We start from the raw sequence: 16,259 nt of genomic DNA, 5'->3' as shown, positions 1-16,259 counted from the left end.
ATGGTCCTACATGGAGACGAGAGCTCAGCCACCGCATCCACATTTCAGAAAGCAGGATGGAGGGTAAGATAAGGAGGAAGGGACAAAAATCCCTGAGTCAGTAAATGAAGTAAATTTAAACATTTAGAGAAAAATTAGTTTCTAATTTTATTATTCTGAGGACTACAGAAAAGTTACCTATAAAGCCCCAAGGATGAAGATATGTTGAATGATGTTATTAGACAGAAGGACTAAAATGAAAAAAAAAAGGCAAAATAAACATCTTTAACATATCTGAATTTTACAGGATTTTTTTGCAAGTAATATAGACTTATTAGGAAAATCACATGGATTGGTGTTTCTACTCTTCATACGCATTTAACACATGGAATTGCAACAATATTTAGCAATAATTTAACCACTTGAAGTTATAGTCATCTTATTTGATATATATATAAATGTATATGTAGATAAATAGGTAGAGATAGATACAGGTTCAGATATAGATACAGATATAGATATATTTAGTTCTGGGGACCTACTATTATTCATTAAAGTGACGGAACTAAATACTCTCCATATTAAAAACCATACTCCATTGAGCTTGTTTTTCTATTCTTACTCTTCTGTATTGATTTATTAAAGCAACAATGAGGAAAATGCATCATTTTTAAATTAAGCCAGTAAGAGTTTTGCTAAAGTTATAGACTTTATAAATTGTGAATAGGTGTAGAATAAAATATGGGTTTTGAAGATTATGAGCATGAAAATATTGTATTACATATTTTAATGCACTGGCTGAAAGAACAATTATTGAGCTAATGAAAGAGTCTGAAGAAGAATTTTGCCAAGTTTTATTTTTCTCATGTGTGCTTTTTCCTTTCAGCCCTACAGTTGAAATGATATTTTTTCATTGCTTTAATTAATCACTTATGATTATAAATATATGGGATTATTTAATATTTCCTCTTTAATAGAAAGATAAAATGCTTTTGCTGCATTTATGCCTTATTTTTCATTCTAATAGTAAATGAACTCATTTTAAGTTTATTCTTTTGAAATTGTAGGCAGTTATTCCAGAAAACTCTTTCTAAAAGTTTTCTCACTTAATGTACTTCTTAAAAACTCTTATGTTCATTTGAAAAGTTTCTCCTAATGGAAATATTCTATAATTCTTCCTGCATCTTATGTAGGCATCAAATATCTCTGTGGCCTTTTTTTCCTATTTAATAGAGACATGTTATTAAATTATTGCATGGAATATTCATAAGTCCTTTGTATAAAATGCATTTGTAGATTGGTCATGTCAGAGAAAGAAGAGGAATAATCTAATGGCATTCTTTGCATACTTACTCTTTACGTTAAACATCAATTAATAGTAAAATCATGTCAAGGTATCTGTATTTTTAGGTTGCTGTATAGCAGTACCAAGGTTAAAATGTGTTGTAAATATTATTGTAACAATTTCAACATTATCAGAATCTTTTTTACTTATGAAAAGCTATTTATAGAATGAAATATATTGTCTCTGAGCCTTGTTATAAACCCCGGTTTCATAGTATATTAAAGCCACTACAAGTACATTTAATATCTTGATTATAAAGTCTCATTTTGGTACACATTTCAATCCATAATTTTGTTCAAAATTTTTTTATTATCTGCAAATGGTCAAAAACCATCCATGGAGCTAAACAATACACACTGATACTTAGATGTGTCCACAAAGATTTTTGGAGAACAGAGAAGAAAGCCTGTGGGGTGTCTTTCCTCTTGACACCAACCAATTCTCATATCAGCTGGGTGTCCTACAGTTCAATTTAATTCTGACGCACACTACCTGGAGAGAGTGTCAGACTCCACAGGTGTAACGGTTCGGTCCCATAAGACTGCCCTTATTTAGGATGCCAGTCACAAGTATTGAGTCCCCAGGTTATACACACATCCATGCAACTTGACTACAAAGTCAGGGATCCCCCCTACCCCTTCCTTCAAGTTTGACTAATTGTTAGAATAACTCATAGGACTCAGAAAAATGCTTTACTTACTATTACCAGTTAGATTATAAAGGATACAACTCAGGAACAGTCAAGTAGAAGCGATACATAAGGCAATGTATGTGGGGAGGGCCATGGAGCTTTCAGACCTGCTATGCCCTCTCCAGGTGCTCCACTCTCCTGGCACCATGATGTGTCCATCAACCTGTAAGTTCTCTGAACCCCATCATGTAGAGGTTGTTATGGCGGTATCCTTGTGTAGGCACGATTGATTAAATCACTGACCATTGTTGATTAACTCACTGACCATTGTTGATTAACTCAGCCTCCAGCCCTGCCCCAATCTCTGGAGGTCAGAAGTGGGACTGAAAGTTCCAACCCTCTAATTATGCTTTGGTCTTTCTGGAGACCAGTCCCCCTGTTAAAGTTATCTAGGGGCCCCCAAACACCAGTCATCTCATTAGCATACAAAAGACACTTTAATCACTTCAGAGATTCTAAGGGTTTTAAAAGCTTTGTGCCAGGATCTTGGGGCAAAGACTAAATATTTATTTTTCATTATACCACAAAACATGAGTAAGTTTTGTATTGAAATAGCATCAGAAATGTACTAGAGTAAACAATATTAGTAGTGGCAATCAAAAGAATATTCAGACCTTGTAACTCTTGTGAGTTTCTCATTAATGGAATTAAAAGAGCTTCCAAATACCATTAAATGTTAGATTTTTCAGTACAAATTGTCTGGCCTGTGCTACCACTTGCTTTGTTACAATATCATTATTGACGTAATATTTTAGAAAACGTCATCTAGGGAAAGGCAGCATTAATTTTTTCACAAGTGAAATAAATCAGATTTCAGTACTTTTTCTACAAAGAGCAAGATGGTAAATATTTTAGGCTTTGTGACCATGTGGTCTCTGTCACAACTATTCATCTTTGACATTATAGCACCAAAGCGGTCAAACAACAGGTAAACAAATGTGTTTGGCTTTGTTCTGATTAAACCTTATTTACTGAAACAACTTGTGGGCCCCATTTGGCCCATGGCCATAGATTGCCTACCCTTGGACTAAAAATTGACCAAAAAAAGTCATTCACTATAATAAATAATTATAATGGATAGTTTAAAAGAATAATTTGTTTATATAACCTTGGATTTTTTGTCTGGTGATTCTTGTATGTAACCAAAAAACTAAATGCTTTTGTTTAGAACTGAGCTCACACAAAATTATTAAAGGCACGAAAAGATAATTACTTGTGAAATTGTAGAATTCATAAAAGGTGTTGCAGTAGCCTCCTGAAAACAGAAATTTCTCTTTGCGTATACATTTACAGGAATTATGCTTTATAGTCCAAAATATCAGCAGTTAAAAAAGAAAGAATTGGGCTTCCCTGGTGGCGCAGTGGTTGAGAATCTGCCTGCCAATGCAGGGGACACGGGTTCGAGCCCTGGTCTGGGAAGATCCCACATGCCGCGGAGCGACTAAGCCCGTGAGCCACAGCTACTGAGCCTGCGCGTCTGGAGCCTGTGCTCCGCAACAAGAGAGGCTGCGATAGTGAGAGGCCCGCGCACCGCGATGAAGAATGGCCCCCACTTGCCGCAACTGGAGAAAGCCCTCGCACAGAAACGAAGACCCAACACAGCCATAAATAAATAAATAAATAAAATATTAAAAAAAAAAAAAAAAAAGAAAGAAACCAGGATTTAAAAAAAAAAAAAAAAGAATTAACAACATCAAAAAGAAGTTATATTTCGTTCTTCTTCCAAGAAAAATGCCGTTTCAGGTTTCATTTGAATAGGGAATTAACACATGCCTTTAGGAAATACTTTCATTACAGAGAAAGAATTTTGTGGGTGATGATAGTTCCTAACAGTTTAATAATTGTGGGTAAGGTTAGCTTAATTTGTGTATTTATTAAAGATTTTTGAGTGCTTTTAATATGTATAGGAAAAGGTTCAAAATCAGAGGAGCTATATATATGTAGATCAATGGCAATGTTTTTCCCTAAAAACCCAACTATGTTTTTAAGGATATTCATCACATTTTTCATCTCTTCTATAAAACTGTTTTTATATTATGCTTTAAAAAATCACTTTACAATTTTAAACAATACCATTTATTGCAATATTTTATTTTTTCAGAGTAGACGTACATTTCCCTATTCCTCCCTCTGTGTACAAGTTTAAAACCCTAAATATTATATATAAAACAAACAAGAAAATTCTGAAAGGTGAAGAGAAGAAGGCAGAGCAGCTAGGAACTTCGTGGGCTGAAGAACAACATGACAGTGAGCTCCCTGGGTTTTCTTTTTGCCTCATTTCTCCCAGGTTTGTAGATAAAGAAGCTGGCAACCCATAAACACCAATAGGAGCAGACAGTGAAAACCCCAACAAAGGCCTGATCTCTGCAGCCAAAGTCCCCAGAAAGAGACAGCCTAGCAAAACAGAAAACTTTGAGAAAGTAACAATTTAACTAATTTGACTATAACCCAACACCATAAGAAAAAAAAAAAAAATACATCCTCATCCCAACGTCTATCAGCACAGGTCAAGTGCGGAGCCTAGACAGAACAGACAAGCTGCAAAATATATGGAACAAAACTGATAGAACTGAAAGAAATAACAAACAAATCCAAAATTATAGTTGGAAACTTCAGCATCCCTCACCAACAATTAGTAAAACTAGATAGAAAATCAACAGGATATAGAAGAACTGAACAATATCATCAACCAACAGAATCTACTCAACATTTATAAAACACCCTATCCAACAACAAGAAAATATACAGAACCCAAAAATACTCCCAGACAGCATGGCCAACTTATTTTTGACAAAGGTGCAAAAGCAGTGCAATGAAAGAAGGATAGTGTCTTCAATAAATGTGCCAGAGCAATTGGCTATCAATGGGCAAAATAAATGAAACTCGATCTAAACCTGACACCATACACAAAATTAAGTCAAAATGGATGATAGATTTAAATGTCAAACATAAAACTATAAATCTTTTAGAGGGAAACATAGGAGAAAACCTTCAGTAACTAGGGGTTGGTGAAGAGTTCTTAGACATGACAACAAAAGCACAGTTCATAAAAGAAAATATTGATAAGTTGGACTTCATTAAAATGAAAAACTTTTACTCTTGCAAAAGACTGTTAAGAGGACGAAAAGACAAGCTACAGGCTGGGAGAAAATATTTACAAACTACTTATCTGATAAGGGAATCTCATATCTAGAATTTACAAAGAACTCTCAAAAGTTCAACAGTAAAAACACAAATAATTCAATTAGAACATGAGTAAAAGATATGAAACATTTCACTGAAGAAGACATATAAATGGCAAATCAGTTCATGAAAAAATGTTCACTAGCTTAAGGGAAATGTAAATTAATATTACAAAGAGAAAGCACTGTACACCCATTAAAACAGCTAAAATAAAAAATAATGACAATATCAAATGCTGGCAAGGATGTATAGAAACTGGATCTCTCCTATACTGCTGGTAGGAATGTAAAATAGTACAGTCACTCTGGAAAATAGTTTGGCAATTTCTTTTAAAATAGAACATATGCTTATATATCCTAGCAATCCTACTCCTGGACAATTATTCCAGAGAAATGAATATTTATGTCCACATAAAAACCAGTACAAGATTGTTCATGGCAGCTTTATAAATGGAAAAGCCAAAACTGGAAGTAAACAGAATGTCCTATAAGAAGTAATGGTTAAACAAACTGTGTTATATCTATACCATGGAATACTACACAGTAATAAAAAGGAATGTATTGCTATACAGAAAAGCCAGTATGGCTTCCAAGGACATAATGCTGAGTGAAAAAAGAGCATTTCAGAAAGTCATGTACTATGTGATTCCATTTGTATAACATTCTTGAAATGACAAAATTATAGAAATGGAGAACAGATGAATGGTGTCAGGGGTTATTGATGGTGGTGGAGGTTGGATATGACTGTAAAGGAGGAGCCCAGGGAAATATTTTGGGGTGATGGTATAGTACCTTGCTTGCTGAACTGGTTGCATGGATCTATGCACGTGTTAAAATGACATAGAACTGTACACACACTTTATACCAATGCCAATTTCCTGGTTTTAATGTTGTACTTTAGTTACCTAAGATGTAACCATTGGGGGAAACTGGGTGAAGGATACACAGGACCTCTCTGAATCTATAATTATTTTGAAATAGAGGTTTAGAGAAGAGAAAATGTGCAAACCTTGTAATGCATTCTTTCAAAAAAAGAATACATTCCCTAAATAAATCTTTTCAAGGATTTTATGATGCCAAATTTCTCAACTTAATAGCTTCTCTCTTTCCAACAGTTGACTAAACCAAATTATTTATATACTGGAAGGTGACTGCTTATTTTTTAAATTAATAACAGACTAAATAATGCTATAAATTTTATACTTGCCATGTCTTAAATAACTAATTTACAATTGCTAATGGGTATCAAAGGATCAAGGACACGAAAATCATGATTTAATCAAAAACCTCATTTAACACATTAGTTGCAACCTCATTATTGACCTCAAGGGCAGGCACTTTTGCTGAAGCCACCAACAAGAAAACAAAATGTGACTGATTTTTTACTTTTCTCTATTTAAAAAGGAATTAATGAATATAAATATGTCCCAAGTTGATAGCTTCCATAACACATACTTTGGAAACTCTACACCTGAATAATTAGACCATTGATTATTTCTGGAACATAAATTAAATCCTCCAATTTAGTCTTATTTAGACCTGAAAATTACAATAAAAAAAGAAGTTTCCAGATTACTTTTAGTTTTTTTTAATTTCAAGTTATCACCTTTGATAAATCTTTTTTCTTGTAAAGACATATTTATTGAACTGCTAGACTCTGCCATTCTTTAATTGCTAATAGCAGCCCATCCAAATATGTCTCACGTTCTACTTTCATAATTTACTAACAAAGTTAAAATGCATGTGGGTATATTTTAAAGGAGTCTATTGGAATGCATAATGGTATTCTGTTTTTTTAAATGAGTAGGGAAAAGTCAGAGAGAGACGATCTCTTCTGAACAGTATAAATATACGTCCACAGTCCCTTATCTGCAATTCTGAAGTCCTCAAAAACTCTGAAAAGTAAAGGTTTTATACAACTCAATTGGTGGCAAGACTGAATCTGAACGAACCTGGGGCTTTTATTATAGCTTCTATGTAATACACGAGAGTTAATATTCCTACCTTTACTGCAGAAATGTACATGTGTTATGCTCAGGATGCTGGCCCTGGGAATATCATATAATATACAGTATATGCATGTTCCCTTTTCAAAATCTGAACATTCCTGACTTACGAGACACATCTAGTCCCAAGGGCTTGGGATGAGAGCTATGAACCCGTCCTAGAAAAGTACAGGATAGATGTTCATATAGCACTTGAGAATAGGAACTTATTTATGTGGCAAATGAATCTAGGAGCACAGTTATTTCATAACATTAAATTTGGGAGGAGAGTCAGATAAGAACCAAGCTGACCTTTATTTCATTAGAAGCAAACTGGGGCATTGAGCAACTTGCCCGAGGTTACCCAGCTACAGTTGGAACCATGGCAGTCTGGCTTTAGAAGTCATGCTTTTAAACCACAAAGATTTTGTTACTGAAGACTTAACCTGAAAGCCTCCTCTGTCATAGCAGAATGAGACTGACTCTCTGAGCTGAAAGCAGGAGGATTTTGTGAAAGTCCATACCCTTATGGATAAAACCCCAGGCTCCAGGAAACTGGCCGCCCAGTTCAGATTCCCCAAGTATGAAACTGGAGGATTCTTTTAAGGAGTAAAATGAACAGCTACAGAGAAAAACAAAACTATGCGAACTGGCCTCAGTTGATCCTTTACTGCAGGGTTCGTTCACCTGTCCAATACTAGCTTTGCACACTTAACTCCCAACCAGCTATTACTAAATAGCAGCTTATTACATAGGAATAGATTCAGGGATCACCAGACATTTAAGGAAAATGTCAAACATGAAACAGATCAAAGTAAACAATCGATAAGAAGGAGCCTAGACAGGACAGAGGAAACACAAAAAACAGACAGTTTCAAAGAATATGTCATGAGTACTGTTAGAGATTAATAGAAGAAATTACATCCATAAAAGCAAAAAAAGGACACTATAAAACAGATGTTGCAATAAAGGATAAGATAGAGCACGTGGAAGTTAAAAATATGATAGCTGAAATTTAAAAGTTCAATAAAAGTTTGGAAGATAAAGTCAATGAAATTCCCCGGAAAGTAGTTCAAGAAAACAGAGACAGGAAAAATCTGAGAAGTTATCCAGGAGCCTCAGAGGTTTATTTCAGAATAGGCTTTCAGAAAGAGAAACAGAGAAAATGCTGCAAAGGAAATTATTAACTTATGGAATGGTTTCAAGAACTGAAAAACATGAGTCTTTTTTAACATTATCCTTAAGAACATGTTTAAAGGGGCACTTCTCATGTAGTCATGGAACTATAGTTGAAAGGCTGAAGAATCTTTATGAGGCTTTTCAATAAATGTACTTTCGCTTTTCCTTTTTAGGGGCACAGCAATTGCTGGCATAGTATTTGGAATCGTATTCATCATGGGGGTCATTGCTGGAATTGCCATATGTATCTGCATGTGCATGAAAAACAACCGTGGGACGCGGGTGGGTGTCATCAGGACCACCCACATCAATGCCATCTCCTCCTACCCTGGTAAGCAAAACTGCTTACTCTTTCTGAAGGAAGAGTCAGATTTGTTAGTTATGCTGTACTCCTGGGGTAGAAGACTCTCACTGGAATAATCTCCAAGTATGCAGGATATTTCGAAATTAATGTAGATTGAAGCTCTAACTTTCAATGGAGATTACTTAGATCCACATAATAAAATCTACCTCCTATTTGAATACATTCATATTTTCAGTGGTTGTCTTATTGACTACAGTTGCCAATCAGCCATAGTTAAGAGAAATAGACAATTCACACCCACTGTGTCTATTTGCTGGTGAGTTCTGACAAATAATTATAGAGAAAGAATAAGTTACATGGCTGAATTAACTGGCATCTGATTCAATAGGTAGGTATGTCTTGAGAAAAAGTATTGAAGAAAGTTTTTATGTGTCCTCCTTATGCAAAGAAAACAGTCTTAATATAATATTAAAATTATCAGCAAAAAGGTAATTTATTAATAATTTGACAAGTATTTCTTGAGAATTTACTATAAGTTCCACATATAAATATATTGAACACGTAAACAAAGTGCTGCGTTTTGCCTTGATTTCAATAGCATTTTTAAGTCAATCTGTATATATATAATTTGATATATAAAAAAGAGTCAAGTTCTAAATTTAACAAATCCTTAGGAAGATAATTTTCTATCCATACTCATGTCCTCTCTCTCAGTCCCTATAGGAAAGGAATAAGGTAGCTTCTACATCCAGTCTGCCCTGAGTATCAATTCCCTAGTAACGTCTCTCCTCTCTTAACTCTTTCCCTATCATCTTCAGCTTGAGGGAGCAAATTTCAGATGACTGTGAGCATGATCGTTTCCCCTGTCCTCTTTTGTCCATTCTCCCTCTTCTCCAATATCTCCATGCTAGAGTGCTTCAAGGCTCACCCCTGTGTCTTCTTCTATCCTGTATCAATGCTTACTTCTTTGGTTCTATCATTTGGCCTCATGGTATTAAGTACCATTTATATGCTAAATGCCTTCTAAAGTTATATATCTCCTTTCCAGACCTCTTTCCTGAATTTCAGACTCATTTGATCCCACTGCCTGTTGAACATCTCCACTTGGATGTCTAATTGATATATCTCAAATTTAACGTGTCTAAAGCTGTACTTCTGATCATCCCCCCAAAGCCTCCTCCACTCACCATTTACCATCTCAGTTGATGGCATCTCCAGCCTCCCAGCAGCTCAGGCCAAAGACCTTGGCATCCTCCTGGACTCCTCTCTTTCCCTGACATCTACATGCAATCTAACAGGAACACTTCTCAGCTCCATCTTCCAAATATAAGAGTATCTGACTACTTCTCACCATTCCTTCTCTGGTGGGAGCCACCATCAGCTCTCCTACTCATTCCTGTGAAAACATCCTAACTGCTCTGCCAGCATCCACTCGTGCCTCCCAGGGGTCTATTCCAAACACAGTAGCAAACTGAACACATTTAAGATGCTTAAATGTCAAATCATATCACTTCTCTGCTCAAAATTTTCCAGTGGCTCCCCATTTCCCCCAGGGGAAGACTTAAAGCCAGTGGTTTCTCATTTTATCCAAAGTACAAGACCAATTCTTTACCAAGGCCTGCAAGGCAATGCATGAATTGGCTCTTCTTTTTTATTTCTCTGACCTCACTTCCTTCTACTCACCCTCTTGCCACCTGGCTCCACTCATACTTTTTCCTTGCTGTGCTGTGAACATACAGGGCACACTCCTATCTAGGTTTGCCTAGAACACTGACTCCCTCACTTAATTCAAGTCTTTGTCAAAGGTCACTTTCTGAATGAGGCCTTCCCTGATCACCCTACTTAAGATTGTAAAGTGTCCCTCCCCCATAGCACCCCAATCCTCCTTATTCTACTTTATGTCCAGAGTGCTTCTTTTAATCTTCTAAGATACCACATTGTTCACCTAATGGTTAAGTTTATTATTTATTGTCTATCCCCTCTTTCTGGAACATTAGCTCCATGAGGCAGGGATTGTTGTCAATTTTATTCACCACTCAATCCTAAGCATACAAGACTGGAACTGGCATGTAACGGGCACTCAGCAGACATGGCTGAACGAATGAATATCATGACAAAATCTGATTTAATTATATCAATGCCTAGAAATTTTACCTTCAATTCCACCCTGAAATGTATAGCTTTTACTCACTACAAAAGCAATTCACTATTTTGAATCTTTCCAACTTATAAGAATATCGTTAGGGTTAGTATAACAATGTTAAAACTATGGTATAAGGAAAAAATAGGGGGAGTTATTTTTTATTCTTCACATCTCCTTATTTTCACCTGGCCAATCCATAACCCAAGAGAAGAAGAGGAGAGTCTGACAGAGGCATTAATTGGAGAGAAGGTGAGGAGAAGCACTCTGTACATAATGCTCCAGATTCACTTTTCTTGATCAAAAAATGTAGTTAAAATTAATTTTTAAAATATTTTTTATAAAACTAGACTAGAAAATGCAAAATATTTTAATGTGTTGTCTTGTGTTTTCTGGGGTCTGAGGTTTCTATTTCATGCATGGAAACAGGTTTTCAAAAACTTTATTCTAGTAGCATTATTTATACTGGCAGATCACAGCACCATGTTGCATTTTCAGTAAATGCATTGTTCTGGGAACTGAATAATGCAAAAAACATCATAAACCTTATGGTGGAAACATTTTCACTGCAAAAGACTAGGTCGTTGAAAACATGATTTGCTTGATTATTTCTCATTTCCTTCTCAAAGTCCCTAATTAAGCTTTTACTTAAAGGATCAGGAAACAACACAGAGTAGTACTCACTGCTTTTCAAAATCTTTCATCTATGGAAATAAAAAATAATTTTACCCACATTAATTAATTAACCCTGTGCTAACTGAATAATCACTCAAGTTATTGAATAGTCCTACAGCCTGAAGGCCACATAAATGGGTAGAAAATAATTTAGTCAAGGTTATCTCATCCCTTGGTGAAAGCACTCAGTGGGGAACCCTACAGCGAACATTACTCTGCACTGGGAGGAGATTACCAAGTACAGGTAATCTGCCACACCCAGCTTATTGTTGGACAGTGACCATTTGAAATAGTTTTTTACTCCTGCCATGTTGGGTGGCATGAACTGTGTCCTGTTTAATGACAACTATTTTTAAAACCATCAGTGTGAAAACAAGAATTATTTGTCAAGACTTACGTTTCCCCTACTTTCCAGAACTTCAGTATAAACAAAAGACAGTGATTATATTAACTCTTTTTTAAAAATGGGTTTGGATGACACACATCTGAAGGAAAATAACGCAGAAAGAACAGAAGAAAAGGCCTGGCAAAGATATAAAAATCAAATGCCATGAAGTACATTATTGAGTCCCTAATCGTAGGTAGGTAGGTAGGTAGATGATTGATTGATAGATGATAGACAAATAGACAGATAGATGATGACGATGATGATGATGAATTTAGATAGCTAGCTAGCTAGCTAGATAGATAAACAATGAAGAAGGATCTGAGTTTCTTGGTAACAGAAAAATGCCAAAAGATGCATGTAGAAAGAAGTTGTGGAACTGGAAGAAAATCATCTTTTAAAACCATCATAAGAAAAATTTAGAACAAGATTCATCAATTGATGCTAAATCTGGGGGACACGTTGCTGAGGAGCAGGATATTTGCATACTCTCAACCTGTCTACCTCCAGATTTCTCATTAGTTACAAGGAGAATAATAGTAACTACATAGTGGAGAAACCAGACAACATCTTGACGAGGAAGTAAAAATTAATATCAACAAAGAGGGACAGATGTACATCTTGCACCTTTGGGTGTTACTTTGAAGATCGTACAATTTCACATGTGTAGTGTTCTGGCCGGAAGCTCATAGCCTGAATCTTAACATGAGAAATTATCTGACAAACCCAAGCTGAGGAACATTCTATACAATAGCTGGCTTGTATTCTTTAAAATCTCTTGGAAATATTTCATTAAGAAACTACGGGGCTTCCCTGGTGGCTCAGTAGTTAAGAATCCACCTGTCAATGCAGGGGACACGGGTTCAAGCCCTGGGCCGGGAAGATCCCACATGCTGTGGAGCAACTAAGCCCATGCACCACAACTACTGAGCCTGTGCTCTACAGCCTGCGAGCCACAACTACCGAAGCCGCACGCCACAACTACTGAAGCCCACACACCTAGAGTCCGTGCTCTGCAACAAGAGAAGCCACTGCAATGAAAAGCCCGTGCACCACAACAAAGAGTAGCCCCCGCTCACCACAACTAGAGAAAGCCTGCGTGCAGCAACGAAGACCCAACACAGCCAAAAATAAATAAATAAATTTATTAAGAAAAAAAAAAGGAATCCAAACTCCATTTGCATCATTGAATTCACAATTGAGGGCAACCATATTAGTATATATACTGAACATGAAAAGACTCATGCACTCAAAGGATTTGGTGATATGAGGATGGTCTCTTCTGATTGTATCTATTTTCTTAGTGAACTAAGAAGCAAGTCTTACACTGCAAGTGGCTTGAGGAGGTGTTTGTAGCTAAGGAGAAAGAAAAAAGCATGAAACGGTAATCTCAGAGAGTGGAGGGGCGGTGAAATGCCTAATGCGCAATTTCCAAGTAATGCCAAGGGCCTCCACACTTAAGAATATGGTCATGCATTTGAACTGAGATGAGTCAGCATGACCGTGCATTTTGCTCTAAGCATATTAAGCTCCTAGATACAGATCTGGGGTAGCCAAAATGCTGGACTGGAGCTTTGGCAAGCAATGGGGAGAGAAAGAGATGAGAAAGTTGATGATAGATGCACAGGAATAATTTTTGTGATGGACCATAAATCTAAGCTGAATGAAGAAAGACATGAAGACAGGAAAGAGGTGACATCAGTTTAAATTAATTTTTTTAATGCCCTCAGTAAATCAGAAATCCAGGTGAGGTCCAAGATGTATTGGGATGTATATTCTAGAAAGATAAGTGGGTGGTCATATTTACAAAATGGTACCATAATTGGTTGCAGTAAGGGTGAGAAACAGATTTTTGAAGGCAAAAGGCCCAAAGGACTGAGAGGCAGGGTTACATGTGTTAAAAACGGATTAAAGAAGACAATTTAGGTGATGCAAGCTTCATGAATCAAAAAGTCTTCATGGGGAGAACAGTAAAATGGACAGAAGGCAGGAAGCTTTTATAAGGTGAAGAATAAAGAACGAAGAAGAGAAAAATAGAAACTATCTGATTGGCTGGGGCCACGGAGGCAGCCTTGTTTGGGGTGAGAAGGAACCAGGAAGTTAAGTATAGAGCCCAGAGTTGGCTTGGCGTTTGGGGATTAGTTGACTGGATATACTGAGTTTCTCATCAAGCGGAGCTTTTCAATGACGTGAAAGTTACCTAAGCTTCAGTTTGCTGATGTGGCAACCCAGGCAGGAGTGGCTCCATCTTGGAGCTAGAAATTTATTTCAGCAAGTGGATGTTGAAGTCACCTAGAATGATAACAGAAGTCGTGATGCAGAGAAGAGTAATGCGCTTGATACTAAAACTGCAGTAAGTGAGATTTGGGGGTAGAGAGAACCATAGATATTGATAACAAGGAGGAGGAGAAAGTAGCAGAATCTCATGGCATATGCTACAAAAAAGCTCAGGTTTTTGTTTTTGTTTTTAACTTTTAATTTTATATTGGAGTACAGCTGGTTAACAATGTGTTAGTTTCAGGTGTACAGCAAAGTGATTCAGTTATACATATACATGTATCTATTCTTTTTCAAATTCTTTTCCCATTTAGGTTGTTACAGAATACTGAGCAGATTTCCCTGTGCTATACAGTAGGTCCTTGTTGGTTATCTATTTTAGATATAGCAGTGTGTACATGTCAATCCCAAACCCCCTGTCTATCCCTTCCCCCCACCCTTCCCCCCTGGTAACCATAAGTTCTTTTGGATGGACTTAGAGATTGTCGTACTGATTGAAGTAAGTCAGAGAAAGAGAAATATCATATGATATCGCTGATATGTGGAATCTAAAAAGAAATGATACAAATAAACTTATTTACAAAACAGAAACAGACTTACAGACTTCAAGCTCAGGTTTTTAAGGAGGGAAATTAGTTGTTTAAAAATGGCTGAATCACAGGGAACAGCCTGCATACCTCCTGGTCCCATAAAATGTAGGATGTGGGAGAAAAAGGATAGCTCTGATTTAATAGTGCTGCAGAGGAAGCTGTCCACTCATGGAAAACCAGATTTTAATTAAATTAGAAAGGTGAAGCAAATGTTCCCTTTCACTCCCTGAGATAACTGTCTCATGTATTCTTCTCTCTTCTCAAAACTCGAAAAAAATCCTCAGCCTTTCTCTCTCTCAGCAGATAATTTCTCAGCCGATGTTACTTCTCTGAGAAAACAGACACAATTGGAGGAGAACTTCCTTATATTCCGAGCTGGGGTAACACGTAAAGGGATGAAAAGAGGGTGAGGGTACAAAGGGCTTTTCTGATGACAGACTTTGTGTTCCACTGAGCACAGTGAAGGGGGTGGGGAAAGTTGGGAAAATTAATTAGATTAGATATGTAAAGCCTTCCAGAGCTAAAGATCTACACTGAAGGGTGCTCTAGGAGCTTGTCTTTCTCACGCTGACAGAGGGATGTAAACGTGACAGGACGTGTCCTGATGTTATCTGAGAGGAAGGGGGACGCTAGGTTCTAATGATGTCACCCTTTCCGGAGGTGCATCTCGGGCCATTGTAGAGGAAGAGACGGGCAGCGCTGTGTTGTGTGGTGAGGAGCAGGCAGTGGAGGGCCTGCCAGGAGCTCTGTGGGCCTCTGCTCTGAGTGGGGTTCAGGTGAATCGTGACTAGTGGGGTTTGGGGGAGGGTGAGGAGAAGGTTTGCTCCTAGTAATAATGTTAGAAATTGTCCTTTCTTTTTTTTTTTTTTTTGGAGTATAATTGCTTTACAATGTTGTGTTAGTTTCTGCCGCACAGCGAAGTGAATCAACCATACGCATACACACATCCCCTCCCGCTTGGACCTCCCTCCCCAGTCCCCGATCCCACCCATCTAGGTCATCACAGAGCACCGAGCTGAGCTCCCTGTGCTATACAGCAGGTTCCCACTAGCTATCTATTTTACACATGGTAGTGTATTTATGTCAAACCTAATCTCCCAATTCATCCCACCCTCCCCTTCCTCCCCCTGTCCACATGTCCGTTCTCTACATCTACGTCTCTATTACTGCCCTGCAAATAGGTTCGTCTGTACCATTTTTCTAGATTCCACATATATGCGTTAGTGTACGATATTTGTTTTTCTCTTTCTGACTTAACTTCACTCTGTATGACAGACTCTAGGTTCATCCACATCAGGTTCCTTAAAAAACTAAAAATAAAACTATCATATGACCCAGCAATCCCACTACTGGGCATATACCCTGAGAAAACCATAATTCCAAAAGATACATGCACCCCAATGTTCACTGCAGCACTATTTACAATAGCCAGGACATGGAATCAACCTAAATGTCCATCGACAGATGAATGGATAAAGAAGATGTGGTACATATATACAATGGAATATTACCCAGCCATAAAAAGAA

At 37.1% G+C, this 16,259-nt stretch overlaps 1 protein-coding gene across 1 annotated transcript in view; it reads left to right on the top strand.

Moving 5' to 3' along the window:
- The window catches only part of CYYR1 (cysteine and tyrosine rich 1), a 105,479-nt gene that overhangs the window by 82,102 nt on the left and 7,118 nt on the right, over nt 1–16,259 (top strand). The window contains 1 exon segment of the mRNA XM_059921408.1: nt 8,535–8,692. Within this exon segment, the coding sequence (XP_059777391.1) occupies nt 8,535–8,692 (158 nt within the window).

Source organism: Balaenoptera ricei, chromosome 4 (genome assembly GCF_028023285.1).
Source record: "Balaenoptera ricei isolate mBalRic1 chromosome 4, mBalRic1.hap2, whole genome shotgun sequence".
Lineage (NCBI taxonomy): Eukaryota > Metazoa > Chordata > Mammalia > Artiodactyla > Balaenopteridae > Balaenoptera > Balaenoptera ricei.
Note: the sequence above shows the minus strand (reverse complement) of the source record. Positions and strands in the feature narration are given on the sequence as shown.